The 17205-nt window shown below is 38.8% G+C and overlaps 2 protein-coding genes across 4 annotated transcripts in view; one reads left to right on the forward strand and one right to left on the reverse strand.

Annotated features, from left to right (window-relative positions):
* Positions 1-17205, forward strand: part of LOC112137138 (polysialoglycoprotein-like) — a 190080-nt gene that overhangs the window by 121758 nt on the left and 51117 nt on the right. The window lies entirely within an intron of this gene.
* On the reverse strand, positions 6386-16876 carry nptxrb (neuronal pentraxin receptor b). Of its 3 annotated transcripts, none has more exons than XM_024259239.2 (6): positions 16646-16876; positions 15789-16498; positions 12321-12723; positions 11495-11736; positions 9553-9732; positions 6386-7412 (listed from the first exon to the last, which is right to left on the reverse strand). In XM_024259239.2, the coding sequence occupies exons 2-6, from the start codon at positions 16491-16493 to the stop codon at positions 7167-7169; spliced, it is 1776 nt and encodes a 591-aa protein (XP_024115007.1). In that variant the 5' UTR covers positions 16494-16498; positions 16646-16876; the 3' UTR covers positions 6386-7166. The 3 variants fall into 3 exon arrangements, with proteins under 3 accessions (XP_024115007.1, XP_024115008.1, XP_036068410.1); XM_024259240.2 differs by having other exon boundaries at positions 15789-16548; XM_036212517.1 differs by having other exon boundaries at positions 15789-16876.

The following is a 17205-nucleotide window of genomic DNA, read 5'->3' on the forward strand; positions in this document are numbered from 1 at the left end:
TTAAACTAATGCTTACATTTTTTTGAACTGAATTTAAGGATCATCGTTTTTGTCTTTTACTAAAACCCACTTTACTTGAAGTATCAGCAGTGGAGTATAGTCAAAATAAAGAAATCAGATGTGACAGTCTGAGGCAGCTTTCATTCATATTAGCTGACGGCCACTCCACCAGGAAATACTTTTGCAGCAGTGTTGAAAAGCCATAGCAATAACACAAAAGTTTAAAAAAAGGGGAAAAAAGACTTTTCCTGGAGCTTTAAAACATAATAAAAAAGTGTGATGGTCTACTATATCGAACAAGCCACAGGATGTCCATTAGATACTTAATATACATCTACTGTAGCTGTTTACTGGTAACTAATATCTGACACCTCTATTTTGTTATTCTATTAGATGTCTACCAATAGTGTTCTGAGTTCTACTTGTAGCCAACTAATTTTAGGGTATTTGTAGATGTCTATAAGAATACTTTTTAAAATTATTTACTGTTTAAAAAATAAATAATTAAATACATATTCATCTTCAGAACTCACTGAATCCCTTTTGGGGTCACAGGTTTGCTGGTTCCAGCCTAATTCCCAGTGAAGGTAGAGTACACCCTCAGGTCACCAATTTGTCACACAAACTATTTGCAGACATTGGTTGAACTTATGAAACATACTGTTGAACTGTGGGAGGAAGCAGGAGAAAATCCACACCTGTAAAAAAATACTTGAAAAACTTCATACTGCAGGTTCCAGCTGTGATTTGAACCGGTTTCTTCTCACTGTGAGGTGAAAGAGCTAACCACTATGGCACTATGCAGCCACTTCATTGGCAGACATCTAGTAATCACAGAGTTCTACATTTTAAGAAGTAGCAAACGCTTCTGCTGATACTTGCTGGGGCTAAAGAGCTCAGAAACTTGCAACAAAACAACAATCTATATTTCTGTTAGGTGAATAAAGTTTTAAAAAAAATCTTACTGTTCAGTAATGAGAACTGAAAATGTGTAATTTCTGCGCAAAGCCTTAACATAGTTTAAGGTCAGATTATGACCTCCAGGATCTGCATAATACCCAACATCTAAAGACAAGGTAACATACTGCTTTAAATTATTTTGTATAATTTTATAGTGGGTCTAATGAAGGCCTAAGCGCCAAAGCATCTAATTAAATCTTATTTCATATATTTAAAGTTAATCTGTTCATTTTTTTCCCCCCAATTTCCACCCATTTAAACCAAATGTGCAAAGGATTCAGTCATCACTTTTATATTACTCTGATCGATTAAATTGCTTACTTTAAGAAATTTCAGAAAAAACAAGGGGGGAAAGAATTAACAAAAATAAAAGCATACATCAATCTAGTTGTGAAAAAATTAGGACACCCCATTGATTATTTGGCTCTTTATAAGGAATGGTCACTTTTCAATCTTTATTTTTTTCCTGGAAAATAAATTGATTTAAGACCAAGAGGAAACAACAATAACAACAATATAATGAAAAAATTTTGCGTTTGCATAGAGTAAAAAATATCAACAAAAATACACATTTTAATGAACGAAAAATTAGGACACCCTACCCCCTAATAGCAGGCGTTGCCCCCTTTTGGCTGAAGTAACTGCAGTGAGACGCTTCTTGTAGTTATCTACCAGTCTTTGACACAGATGTGAGGAACGTTTGCCGCACTTATCTATGCAAAACTCTTTCAACTGACAGATATCTGAGGGTTTTCTTGCATGCGCTGCGCGTTTCAAGTCAACTGGATTGAGATCTGGGCTCTGACTTGGCCATTCCAGGACTCTCCATTTCTTATTTCTGAGCCTTGGTGGATTTGCAGATATGCTTTTGGTCATTATTAATGTTGCAGGTTCCAGTTCCACTTTAGCTTTAATTTTCTTACTGATGGTTTCACATTTTCCTCAAGTACCCTCTCATATATAGCATAATTCATAGTGGATTCTATGATGGGTGAGGTAGCCAGCAGCAAAGCATCCCCTAACCATGACACTTCCACCTCCATGCTTCACAGATGGTATGAGGTTCTTGTCTTGGAATGCTGTACTTGGTTTACACATTTACCTGAGTATAAGTCGCACTATGAAAAAAAAAAAACCTATGACTTATACTCCACAAAATACGGTAAGTATCAATATGTAAAAATATATAAAGTACAGTCCTAATTGTTCACATATATATGTATATCAAATCTATCTCAGATATTAATTCATAAAATGATATTAAAATAAATAAAAGAGCTTTTCTTTTTTCATTTTAGCTCATGTTTGTAACCATAATATTAGAGTCAGTCACACAGTGAAGCTTCAAAAAACAAAACACTTGAGCTGATAGAAGAATAGATGAAAGGCACATAATGGAGAATTGGAGATATAGCACAGTGATGGAGCTAAAGACCTTGGAAAAATAATTTACCAGAAGGAAAACATTTTCTGTAAATATTTCATGGTAGAAGTCTAGAGTCCAAACAGAAGTAACTGCAGCAGCCTTGATGTGAAAAATATATGTAAAAAAGAAATATAAAAGAACAGTTTAGCTGCATATTTGAATTAATTTGCAACTGTGGCCTGATGGTAGATATTATTAAAGCATATTTATGTAATAAAATTTGTCTTTCAGGTGCTTTAAAACCAGAGGTAGGACTTCTGTGAGAGGAAAACGTCTGCTGCAGATGCTGTCAAGCACAAAAACATTGATTGTTTGTTCTCCAACCTTTAACATTTTGATCTAAAGGAATCCAGAAGAAGTCGTGTTGGAACTGCATTTGAGAAAAAAGATCATCTATTTATGGAGGAACCTTTTCAGACCAGATTCTTTGTCAGCTGAAATGTATTTAAGCACCTCTGTTCCAATAGGAGTCTGCTAGCCTTGGGATTAGTTAAACAAGTGGTGACCTTTCATTTGGACAGGTAATGTATTATTTGATGCGGTGATGATGAATTGCCTCCCTCAGAGAGAGGTAATGAAGGTGGACTTTATCTATAATTCAGCAACAGAGGAAGTTGAAAGGGAGGGGAGAGGAAGACCACATGTGAGTCTTCTGACAAGCTGTGACAGAGGTGAAATAAACAGCAAGGATGGTGCAGAGGAAAACCAAAGTGTTATGGAAGACAACACTCGGCTGCTGACTCACTGACTGACCGATGGTCCCGCTGAGTATGACAAGCTGAGAGACTCACTGCCTCTGATGCCTTCCAATGAGGTTGTTGTGTTTCACACTTGCATCCTTCTCGAAAGCCTGTGATGGAAAGATCCCAGGAGCTTCATGTGAACCGACACGGCGTCTCTGACAGAGGGAAGCACGCTTTCACCTTTGGCTCAAACAAGTGACAGAGGGGATATTTTGGGATATTTTGTTTTCTGTAATTCAAACTTCTGAGAGAGAGATGTAAAAACTCTAAATTAGTTGCTTTCTACATAAAAAAATATGGACTTATAAATAAAATATGAGTTAAACATGTTTTGATTCTACAAGAACAAACTAGCAGCAAGCAGTGTGTTTCTGTCAGAAGGTGATGTTGGGCTGTGTTTCAGTGGGCTATGAATAATTCCAACAACAAAGTGAAAACAAATACTTAAAAAAAAGAAAAGAAAAGAAGGTTTTTTGCAACAATCTCATAAAAAATAAAAGGAATCCCAGTGTGGTTGGTTCAGTTTCTTTGTTGATACAAATAAAAGCATGGACTTTCAGAGTGTTATGTATATTTGCTCGCAATGTAACAATTTTTTTAAATATTCATTTGTTTTAAAAAATGGAGCCTTGGATTAAATTTAATATAAAAAAAAACATCCAAATTGTTCCCTCAAATTAATCATTTCTGGCTACAATGTAGTATTTTGTGCCCACAAATTAGGATTTTGTGGGCACAAATTACTAGTGGGAAATAATGATAAAAACTAATTTGTGCACACATAAAGGTCATTTGTGCTGATAAATTGATAATTTTTGGGCCAAAAATACAAATTTTTGTGCATAAAATATTAAATTGTTTCCATTAATGCTATTTTTTGCCCACAAAATACAAATAAATTAATAATTTATGGCCATGAAATACTCATTTGTGTTTTCAAAAAAATACATTTAGTCAATAAATGATCATTTGTGACCACAAATATACTATGGAATTGCTAATATGTAGCTGATGTACTAAGTTGTGCACACAAAAAATTAAATTATTGCCATAAAATGATAATTTGTCAACACAAAATACTATTTGCATCCATAAATGCTAATATGTGACCATAAATTGCTCATTTGTGCTAAAAAAAAAACTAAACCATCTCCATGTATGTCCACAAAATGCTAATAAATTGCTAATTTGTGGGTATGAAATTCAAATTTGTTTGAACAAAATGCAAATTTGTGTGCACAAAATATTACATTGTGGTCACAAAATTCTAATTTGTGTGCACACAGTTGTAAAAAATACCCATCTTGGACCATGAAATAAATACAAATTTATGAGGACAAAATACTCAATTGTTTCCATTATAGCTATTTTATGACCATGAAATACTAAGTTGTGTATACAAAATAATAAATTTGTTCCCAAAAAATGCTATTAATATATGCTATTAATGTGCTAACATGTGGCTAAATTCTGCTAATTTGTGAACACAAAATATTAATTTCAGGCCACAAATGCTAGTGTGTGCACACAAAATACAAAATGCTATTAAATTGCTCATTTGTGGATGAAATACTGAGTTGAGCACACAAAATACTAAAATTATGACCATAAATGCAAACTTGGGGACACAAAATACTATTTTTTATGCACAAAATACAAAATTGTGGCAAAAAAATACTAATTTGTGACCAAAAATTATGAATTTAACTGAACTTTTTTTATTATGTCATGTCTAGGGCTCCATACCTCAAGATCTAACAGGGATCTTGTATATGAAAACATTTTGTTTCCTTTTTCTCCTCTACATTCCATTCATCCGATGAAAGGCAGATGTGAGGAAGGCAGTTGTATTTTTGTGTTCCTTATGTTTAAACAAAACAGAAGGATCTAGATTAGTCAGGACAGACGGTTACTCTCATAATCACCTTAGTGCTGTCTGCTCATTTTTAAAGGATCCATTTTAGGTGTGAAAGCAACAAAAAAACAGTACTAATTTTGAAAAAGTTTGATAAAAAAAAATGCGGTGAAATTTTTTCAGTGGGAGGTTGCATGTCAACTCATACAGTAGCTGACAAGAAGAGCTGCTTGTGTGGGCAGATCAGCAGTCACGAAGCCGCATGTTGGACTCAAATGTATGACTAATATATTGTGTCTATAAGGTCGGACCGTTTTGGTTTGTCTACTGAGTACCGTCTTCTTTTGTCACCTATTTTACACCCTTCAATCATCATCAATCTGTCTACAAATGTGCAGAAGCTGAAATCAGGTTAATGACATGTTGTCATGTCTTTCTCCATCTGCTCTTCTTCTTTCTTCATGAAGCCTGTCAGAGAATCTGGATCATTTCTCACTATCATCCAAACGAGATCTGTCGACACAACACTCGTGCACTTTTTTTTTTTACCCTATTTTCCCAAATGCTTTTATCTCTCAAACTCCACATCAAGGTTAAGCTTTTAACCCCTTGATGCCTGTTGATGTATCAAACCTCTTTGCTCCAAACTTACCTTAAAATGGCATCCACTTGGAAGCAAAAATGTGATTCTTTTCATAGCTGAAAAATAAACTCAGCTGTCAAGATTTATTTTTCAAACAATATAAATGGAGGTGTATGATGTACTTGACTGTTTGCAACAAAACAATGATAAAAATGCAAACATTTTGAGGAAAAAAAGAAAAATGTAGCATTAAATGAGTGACAAATTAACCCTGTGTACCCTTGTGTTGCTGCATTGATTCATGGGATACTTTTTAATCACTATGCTACATTTAAAGTGCAAATATTTCATTTTTTTCTTTGTATAGCAGAACAAAACCAATGCAGAATTCTTTTCAGTTGCATTTTTGCATCATGGAAAATGAAATGGTGATAGAGATCCAATAATTTACATCAAATAAATAAAATTTCCTTTTCTGCAAACATTAAAAAAAATTACACCTAGGAAATAACTTATCATTTACAATGAAACTCTTACGCAAAGTAAAATCTTGCATGATGTAACATTTTAGTAAACTAGAAATGACTGAAAATAAGACACAATGAGAGACATATGGGTGCTGCTAATGCAGTGATGACCGATCAGCTGTGTGTGCGAGCTCCATCTGTGAAATCCAACACGTTCATTTGCACTTTCGCTTCTCTTTGCAGAAATGTGGCTTCTGTAAAGGACATTCATGCAAACATACTCCCGTTCCATCTGGTTGGGGCAGATTTAGCTGCAACACATTCATCGTGATAGTGATGCGAGGACGCCGCTTGGTGAGACATGAACCGTTTATTTCAGAGGTCAGCAGAAAGTGCTGCATTGTCAGGTTGCAAAGAAAAAAAACTGCTGCAATATTTTCACTGCAGGACTCTGAGGTGTGTGACAAGCTTACAGCGAGAGGGGCGGACGAGCACATAGCAACATTACCAGAGGTACATTACGCATAATACATTAAGAAGTCATTTCTGTTTCCAGATCTTGATATGCAATAGAAAAAACAGAAGCATACAGACATTCATTAAATGAATCATATACAGTTAAAAAATGATGGAACGCACACGACCACAAGAGGAGCTCAGAAAAGCGGCTGTTGCACTTAACCCACGTTACACAAAATGACAAAAGATAGAAAGTGTTGCAAAATTAAGACACCGTTAGATACATGTTCATTCCGTGAACCCATCAAAGCCATTTGTCTGCATGTCAGAATACAGAGCCTGACGAGGTTCAGACACAAAACAGAACCGTCGCGTACTTGCTTTAAAGCGCCTCTTCATGCCATAAACCGCGCCGTCCGTGCAGACTTGTCTTTGGCAGAGCTACATTTACTTTTGCTCACTGCAGAAGTAATCACATAAACGTGGACAACAAAACGAGGAACGAAACGGATACACCACTCTTCACGACTTAATAGTGCTATCAGTCCTCCAGCAAGCTTCTCAGCCCCAACAAGCAAATGCACTCTGAACTCAAATTTCATACATCTTTAAAAAAAATCAACTTCTCAGCGACCCTTTAGTTAAGACCTATGACTGCTTTCTGTGACACCCTTCACTGTTTGGGGCTGTTGAGGCTGGATCTCTGAGCGGCGTGGCACGGGTCCAAGGACTCCTTGGTCGCACCACCGTAGACGTCTACGTCGTGATCGGTCCAGGGGGCGATGTTGCCCAGCGCCGAGGAGCTGCAGTCAGCGAGGGCGGCCACTTCTGCGGGCTTCAGAACCCGGTCCCACAGGTTGAACTGAGATATCTCACCGACCAGAGCCTGGGAGGCATCGAAACGCCCACCCAGCGTATCCTTGAGAAGTAAACATGGAAGTTAGTCATTACAGCCAGGTTTGGGTTTTCATTGGGTCACAGGAAGATTGGAATAACCAAACCAGAGTTTTTATATCACCCATATTTAAAAAAAAAATGTTAATTTTCATGTCATTTATAGACTCTTTTTAATCTGACAAAATACTTAGGGATTGTTACAAGTTCATCCAGCATTGAAAATGATAAATTCCCATGTGTCTGACAGTGGATGCGTCAGTTCTCTGCGTAACAATTAAGCATTTTTATCTTCTCCTGATTCACAACTATTTGAATAAAATACTCAGAAATGCAATTTCAGGCTTAATTTTCTTTATATTTGTCCTCCATTGTCAGAAAATGCTACAAGAAAATGTTAAAAACACAATTTTCATTAGTCTTTAAAATATGATCCCACCAGTTCTGAAAGAGGAAGGAACAAAATGTAAAATGGAAATTATAGAGGAAGAAATATGGTCTGGAGTCCATTGATTATTGGCTGCATCAAAAAATTCTATGAAGGTCAGCTTTTTTTCACCCATATTTAACCAAGTAGGGTCTCCTTGAGAATTTATTTTTTTCCAAGGCATCCTGGGATAAATAATAAATAAATAAATAAATACATCTACATCTACAAATAATACATCTAAATAAATACATCTGAAACTCATAGATTACTTTTACATTGAAGTCTGCGGCTGTTTCTGTCTGTTATATGCTCTGTACATGTGAGTATTTAAAACCAACCGCCACTTTGAGTACAAAAAAAGAAAAAAGAAAATAAGATACATAGATTCATGAGAATAAAGTTGTAAAATTATGAGAAAAAAAGTCAAAAATGTATGAGAATAAAGTCATAAATTTATGAGAGAAAAGCTATAATTTTTCAAGAATAAAGTTATACATTTTGGTTGTTGGATATAGTTGCAGAGACCCAAATGCATTATGGGACTTTGATTCCTATGATTCTTTAAAGCCTTATGGCATCACCATAAATGACTGCATTGATGGATTTAGTTGGGACTTAATGTGAGTTGATGCCTACAACGTTGTTTTTGAAAAAGCATGGCTTTATCCTTCTAAATTACAATTTTTTCTCATAATTTTATAACTTTATTCTTAAAAAAGTATGACTTTTTTTCTCATAATTTTATAATTTTTATTTGTTTAATATTTTGTCTTTTTTCCTCATAATTTTACAAATTATTCTTGTAAAAGTATTACTATATTTTATTTTTTACTACTTTATTCTAATAAGATTATATCTTTTTTCATACATTTACAAATTTATTCTTAAAAATTGTGACTTTTTTCATACTTTTAAGACTTTATTTCAAATTTTTTTCATGGTGACCTTTTTACTTAATCATAAAGGACAGATATACATATTTTTGAGATATATATATTTTTTAATTTACTTATTATTTTTGTTGCTCGACTAAACCTGTGTTGATGTGTTGCATTTGACTGCTGTGCTCTAAAAAACTCTGACCTGAAGACTGCTGTGCACGGGGAATTGGGTTTACTATTAAGTCCTCTTAAATAATCATGAAAATGGAGTGAAAGCTTAAGCCGTGCACAAAAATACCGGGTTGCGAGGATTCCGCCAAAATAAGATTAAAGATGTTTGTTTCGAGCATCCCCATAAAGGGGAGGGATGTCCTGGGATTGTGTAAAATCTAGTAAGCATATTCGCACAACAACTATTCATCAGTCATCCACAACAGAGATTAACAGAGCTCTAAAAATCTGTCCATTAGATGAAGTCCTGTTGCATCAGTGAGTCATCTTGCTGAAATAAAGTCCCCGCTCTCTGCTGGATCCTTTATGCATGGACAATGAGCTCTGGGACGTAACTTTGACATAAGGGAGGAGTGATAACATCAGATTTCATAATGGTTATGCAATAGATCTGACTCACTGATGAAGAAGAGACGCAGATGAGAGCGATGATAAACCCAATTAGGTTGGTGCTTGTGTGAACAGCTAATGATTGTTTTCCAAAACACCTCACCTCTCCTAATAAAGCGGGTTCCCACCAACCGTCCGCCCATCTGCACTTCAATTATTCAGCTCCCATTCATTTGTATGCGTACTTACAACAAATTCTATCAATCTCAAATATAGTGTTTCATCCATCCCACCTGCTCTTGTCCCAATATAAGGACTCCTCCAGGCTTGATTGGGTGCCAGGCAGCGAGCCCCTCCCCTCTCCCCTTCATCTTGCCGCCCTGGTAGGCCTTCCACACTCCGTCCCTCAGGGTCCAGCTGACACATATGTGCTGCCACTCATCCTGTGGCACGGACAGAGGAAGCTGCGCCACCTGAAGGTTTGAGGACACCATAGTCTTATTTAGATCAAACTCATTGGACATTTGGATTTTTGCACATGTAGAGTTCACTCCTGCACTGCAAAAGCAGGGAGTCAAACATTCTTACTCTATTGGCAGATTTTTGTTTTTTTTAAATAAGCCCAAACAAATCGAGGAGGGACCTGGTTGCAGACGAGATGGTGGTTGAAAATCATTATCAGGAAGGAAGTCCAGAACCGGAAGATCAACACCTGCATCCCCCACGCCACACATTACCATTGAAAAATACTCTTGTTTTAAGTTGAAAAAGACTAAGGCCCAATCCAAATTTTTCCCTTCTCCCTTCCCCCACATTTAGAGTTATGAAACAATAATGTCTCATAACTCGGACGTCACTTTTGTTTGAAGACGTCACCAATAATCCCCAGTCCGCTAGCGTTAGCGCGGAGCTTCCAGCACTCGAATATGCATAACAACTACGGTTTTATAACTTTAAGGCTACAGGCTACAACAAAAAGTCATTACTTACATTTAAATGTAAACTTCTATGGTTCAGAGCGCACCTGCAGGAAGAAAAGCGCTTCTCAGTGAGACGCAGGTTATCCTCGCGACGGAGGACTTTATATCCTTCTGCTTTAAAAAAATAAAATAAAATTCCGGACACATTCTAAAAATGCCACCTCAAATGGAGGTGAAGGGAGAAGGGAAGAATTCAGATTGAGTCTAATATGACAGTTACGCCTTTTCCGTTTTAAGCTTTGAACCTTTAATAACTGAGGTGTTTCTGTTCTAAACCTTCCATGCTCTTTGACATACAGTAACCCTGGGCTCCCAGGGGTAGTGTTACAGCTTCAATGCGACAGCCGCTGTCTTTACCTAACTTCAAAAGTATGAGAGGAAATCCCTCTGATCACGATCACGTTCAACCTCTGCGGCACTGCGAATCTGTTTTGTTGGGTTCAAATTTTCACCGGACCGCTCCCGCATCACACCTGAGCTGTAACGCTAGCCGTTGTGAGCTTATAGGGTAACTCCACACTATCATCGGGAATTAGTTGATCTGCAGAGAAAAACTAAATTGTGCAAGTAAGCAACAATTCAAAGCAGCTTTTCACAGATATACAACACATTACTAATATAAAGTGTTATATTCTGCTTTTCTCCGTGACAGAATAAGATGATAAGATGATTGAAGCTAACATAAACACTGCTCTGGAGCTAAAGTATTAACAGCTTTAAAAATCTGAACCCCTTGGTAATATTCTTAAATTATAAAGTACTAACCCTTTTTTTTTACACATTTTAAGTCAATTCTGGACACTAAAAAGTTTATTCATATGAATATGTTTTAATAAAAGTGGCTACAACTCTGAAATCTAGTGGAATTTTCGTTTCCAGTTAATAATTTTCAGCCACCATCGTCTCCGCTTTGAAAAATCTGCAACTGGGGTCAGAGAAATGGCCAAGAATTCTTATTTTAACCAAAAAAATTCTAGTCACTAAGACACTTGTTCTTCAACTGAGATTATTTTTCTATTAAAAACATTTCTTGATAAGATTATTTTACTTAAAGACAAAAAATAAGACTTTTTTTTCTTAAAACAAGAGTCATTTAACTCTTTTTTTTCACACAATTCACAAAATAGGTAATCTCTCCTGCACAGGTCTAGTCAGCAGTACTTTGCAAAAAACGTTAAAATATTCCACATTTGCTCACTGAGAAGCATTCCCTCAACCATTTCTCAGGGTTCAAACTGATAAGAAAGGTTCTCACCTTGTCATTGATGAGCAGCTCCACCGGATTGTGAACCCCCTGCAGCAGCACCAGCTCGTTGGGCTGACCCGGCACAGAGTAGGAGAAGGGAGTCCCGATGCCTCCTTCTTTGGCCTTGAGCCACAAACAGGCAGTGAAGGCGTACATCTCAGTGATCTCTTTCCTGACCATCCCGTACATGTAATTGGTCCGCATGGGGAAGGAGAGGACGAAGCCTTCAGGGAACGACGGCTCTGTAAGCGCTTAGGAGACAAAGGAGATAAATATTAAAAGTGTGAAGAAAATAAAGTGAAGTTATCCATCCACAAACTATGAGGCTGTTGCTTTTAGACCATTTCTACAAGCTATTAAATATGGACAAACCACTTTTATCATTGAATCTCAGTGTCTGTTTAAGCAGTTCTAATGAGTGGAAGTCAAAAGCATTGGAAGATGCTTCACAGTAACATCTGCTTAGTTGAAATGTGCAGAATTATTCATGAATCCCATTTTTCTACTGTCAAAAGAATAGGACTCCTTCACAGGAACTCAGGAGAAAAAAGGTTTTAGGACTATGAATTTGAAAAAAAAAGTATTTTATTTCACTTCTTTTATGCATGTAATGTGTTAGTTGTCATTTCTTTTTGACAGTCTTAAGGACTCAAGTATGGTTATTCCTGCAGTTTATCCTCTACTGTTGAGACGACCCAGTTTCATCGCAGAGCTAGTTAAATTTTCATTTCAGCCCTGCTTCACAATGCTCTGGTGTATGTTAGTTTGATGATAAAGCTGTCGACCTCCCGCTGTGCGTCAGTTTACCCTCCCCAGCTGTCCCCCACTGACTCACTGTGTTCCAGCTCAGTGACGCGATCAGTCACACTGCCAATGCCCTGGTTGATTTTCTCGTGTTGGCCCTGCGTCTCCTTCCTCATGGCTTGCCGCTCCTTCTCCAGCATCTTTATCTTCCTCTCTAGCTCCCCCTCCAGGTCCTCCACCCTCCAGGTGCCCTTCCGCCCGGAGGAGCCTTTCGAGGGAGGCTTGGGGCCGGAGGATGCTGGAGAGCCAGGGCGACGGGCCCCTGGGACTGACGGGGATGGTGCACCGCCTGGAAACGGAATTGGAGCCTTTCCAGACGTACTAGTTGGGTTACTGCTGCCGCCGCCACCGCTGCTACTAGTGCTGCTGCTGCCGCCGCCGCCTGCGCCCACAGATGTGTCTGTGAGGTTCAAGGCTGCGGGCCCTATCTCTGCCTGCAAAGGGAAGAGAGGAAATAACTCTGTAGGTGCAAAACTAGCAGAGAGAGATTTAAAGCTTTAAACTGAAGACTTTATACTGATTTCTGCCACTTTAGACATACTAGTGTTTCATACAGGACTTCCAACACTGGTTACTCTCAATCACTGGATTTATATCACCTCCTTTTAAAATATACTTTTTGTTTTTCCAAGAAAATTTAAAGTGAAACTGACCTATTGTTTCTATATTTTTTTATTTTATAAAATATCCATTTGAATATGGATAAAGCGCAAAATCCCTTTATATCAGGGATTTAAAAGATTATAGATACGTATCAAAAACTGATCAAGCAACTGCATGCAGTATCGTTTGACAAACACAGATATGAACAAGATTACAAGGTTCAAAATCAATCAAGAAGTAAATAATCGATGTCTACCAAACTGTAGTTTCTCTTTCTGTTTTTTTTTCTACCGTCTTTGTCTTTTTATCTACGTGTGATGCAAACAAAAAGACGTCCAATCATAATCTTGCTTCTTCCAAGTCAATACCTGAGTACATTTCTCTGTCAAACGCCATACACTATTATTTATAGCTTTATAAATGTCATATGAATAAGACATTTCTAGATTTTAGCGCTATTGGTAAAATAATCTAACTGTATTGTTTCGCCAAAAACTTAGTTGAACCCTTTATGTATCGATTGGTGGACCATGTATTGAGATGCGTATCGAATCGTGTGAGAGGGAAAGATATACACCCCTACTATACATCACACCAGCGTTCATGTTAATAACCCACTCCGATGAAAATTGTGTTTTTGGTGTTTTTAACATCTTTTTTCTTGTAGCATTTTTTTAAATAATGAAGGACACATATTAGGATTAAAATTGAATTTCTGAGTATTTCTTTATTCAAATTGTTGTCTATCAGGAGCGGATGAAAAAATGTGATTTGAAAAATAGATTATTAGTGACGTAGAAAATCTGCTAGCCACATCCTCTGCTCCATTTGTAAACGACTAGCTCCACGTACGTCTCCGTTTTGCTTGTCTGAATTGGAATCAGACTCAAAACTGTAGCTCTAATATTGCTCAACATTTAACGTTAGGTTGGAGGTGTGAGGGGCTGAAAGCTAGTGGAAGAGAATGTTAACAGACAGATGACGGGAAGTGGGGGCGGGCTTACTCGGGCACAACTCAGAGGTGAATTTCTAAAAACTCCATGCTCTGCAGAAACTATATCCTAGAAAACAACACTATTTTTTGTTTTTATTTATTTTACGTAATTAAAAGAACACTGGAAACACTTTTAAATCTGGATTTGGAATCATTCTTCTGTAGCAATGGATTTGGAAAAACCCTCTTTTTTTGGAATTCCAAGCCACTTTACTAAAACTTGTTGTGATTGTACTGAAATACTGGATAAACTGAATATTTTTTAATTAATTACACAACATTTTCTGCTTTTGCACTGATTTATCCTTGCTCCTAAAGCTGTAAACCTGTGCTGGAACTTTCTGTAAGATGACATTTAAAAAAAAAACTGACAAAATTTACATAAAAATGTGATGAATCTGATCCACCCCCAAGAATCCGCTCTGAAAGGGAATAATTGGGTCTGATTTGAGTGCTTTCTCTAATTTCAATCATCAAAAACAACATTCCTGCAGCAACCTGAGCTCTTTCATCTGTGAAGGACGTGTCCATGACCAAAAAAACAAACTGAATTCTGTGTGCTGGAGGAGGTGATGTTGTTCTGATCATGGGGGGGGGGGGGTAGTATACAGAGTGGAAAGAAATTTAGTGTCAGTACAGCAAGAGTAAACAGATGTATAGAGGTTTGGATGAGACAAGTGCGGGGGCGGAAACATCAGGAGAGCTGCTGAGGCAGGACTGCATCTGGACGTTATAAATTCACACAGACAACCTCCGTGACTGAGGCAGGAGAGAGCTCGCAGTGATGCAGCAGTGATTGTGTGTAACACACGCCTACCTATGTCTCACTCCTAGCACACACTCGCGCACACACACACACACACAGAGACAGACTCACAATCTGACCTCTCCCTCTCCCCTCTCCCTCCACCACACTTTTCCTGTCCGGCGAGCTTCATGTTTTATTTATGCCTCTGTATCCTGCAGTTGGATGGGGAGCTGTAGATCATACAGGGCGGAGGTGGGTGATATAATGAGGGCTGATGTCCCAGAGGGGACGAAATCGAAAAGTAAAGATGTTTCAGAGTTTGTGTGAAAGACAGAAAGGGTGTCTGGGTCAAGATTTCCTTGTCAGAGTAAGGGTGAGGTGAAAAATAAATAAGCAGGGATGGAGACAAGACAGATAAGACAACAAAAATAAAGACTGAGCAGAGAATACAATATGATGGTGATCTGACACATTATTATGTGTTTAAAAACTTACACTTATTATGTTTGTATAACACAGGGGTTTATACTAATTCACAGATTGTGTTAACTGAAAATGTAGACATTACTCATTTACTATAACTCTGTCAAGGTTTCTCACAAACTTTAAGGATCTACATTTTCTAGCTGTTTTGAGCTTATAATGCATAAACTTTATCTATTTTTACAATTTTCACCGATTTTTTTATAGGTTTGGGAAGTTTTTTCCATGTTCATAAACAAGTTTTGAAGCTGTTTTAAGCATAAATTGGCAACATTTCTTTAATATCATATTCTCCCTCCTTTTTCATATAATTTGTCGAGTTTATCCATTCGAAATAACTCTATACTATTTTAAAATGGTCACTTTCTTTAATTCCATACTATTTTGCTTTTGTTCAATAAAGGTGGCAGATTTTCCAATCTCACAATCTTCAAGAATAAAATATTTAATTTCTGGGAGCTATTTCGAGCATAAATAGTTCAACTTTTCCTTATCATTATTACATTTTTTAAGGTTTTGTAGGTTTGTCTACTTTTGAACTCAATTATTTAAATATCTAAATTCTAAGAGCTGTTTTGCGTATAAAATTGTCAAACTTTTTTAATTTGTAAATTCTAGGAGTTGCTTTGAGTATAAATAATCCAACTTTTCAGCTTCTTATTCTTGCCTACCTCTAGTTTCTCGATGCGGTCCTTCAGGTCCATGATGGCTCTGGCCAGCTCCTCCACCGCGCGCGCCGTCTGCAGCTGCGCCGCCGCCCCGCTCACATCGTCCCCGGCCATGACGCGCCGGTTCCCGCTCCACACCCCGACGCCCCGCGCCGGGGCGCCCCGGTCGTCCTCCAAGCCTCGCTCGCACTCGCTCAGCTTCCCCGTCAGCTCCCGGATGGTCCTCTGGTCCATCAGGATCTGGTCGTTCTGCTGCAGCACCATTTGCCGGAGCTCCTCCGCGGTGGTCCGCAGGTCCTCGTCCCCGGTGGCGTACATGGGCTCGTCCGCCTGCTGTCTCAGGGTTTTGCTCTTGCATTCTCCCACGGGCAGCGGTGTGCAGATGAGTCTGCTGAAGCTGAACTGCTTGGCGGAGTCTCCATCGGTCCCCTCCCCGAGGTTGAGCTCGTTCAGAGTGGGAACCTCCAGGCCGATGCCGCCCAGTCCGTTCTCCACGTCGTAGGAGCCGGCGCCGTGCAGCGCGCCGAGCGGTCCGGCGTGAGCCACCGAGCCGGGCTCCAGCGGCTGCAGCAGCGCCTCCGAGGTCAGCGTTCCGTTATCGCCGGAGGGCGCGCCGCGTTTCCGGGGGTAAACACTGGCGACGATGCAGATGACCGCACCGAGGAAGGCCAGAGAGCCCGCCCCGACCAGAACCACCACGAACTTCATTCTGACTGAAACGGCAGAGGATGGAAGAGCGAGGATTCACTAAGCCGCAGCATCACTGAGGAAGAGGAGAGTCGCGCGAGAGCAAATCACGACCTCTAGGTAAAGAGTCACGCTGACATGTCAGGAAAGCTGAAGGGAAACAAAACACTTACAGCAGAGTCACCGCCGGTGCGTAATGGCGCAGCTGTCGTCTTCTTGAACACCTTGTGAGCGCAATATTGATGGCCCCGCGCTGTCTGCTTAGAGATGCTGCCTCTATCTCCGTGTTGCTAAGCTGCTCTCCTCCGTGCGTAACCATGGGGACCGCTGTTAAGGGAGGAGCGAGACGGCCCGAAGCAGCAGCCACAGTGACGGATGGGTCGATGGTTCTCACTCCGTATGTGTTTGAGGAACATTTAGAGATGTTTTTTAATTGTATGATTTCTTTTTATAAAAAATAAAACATCTAATTTGGTGACACGTTAACTTCTTTTTCTCATTGGTACAATTTACAGGGGCGTGCACGCGCACGTGTGGGTCACAAACTCGTGTGTCCAGCCAAGTCACGTGCTTTGGCATGTCCACACAAGCCTATGCAGGCTGTGCGTTCACAGATGTGACAGAAGCTTGACATCTGTGAGAAAATGGGTCATAGTGAGTGATACTGGAGCAAGTTCAGACTGAGCAGGGGTGTGATGATTAATCGATGTATCTATTTCTAATCCTACGATCC

This window comes from Oryzias melastigma, linkage group LG1 (assembly GCF_002922805.2).
Source record: "Oryzias melastigma strain HK-1 linkage group LG1, ASM292280v2, whole genome shotgun sequence".
Taxonomy (NCBI): Eukaryota; Metazoa; Chordata; class Actinopteri; order Beloniformes; family Adrianichthyidae; genus Oryzias; species Oryzias melastigma.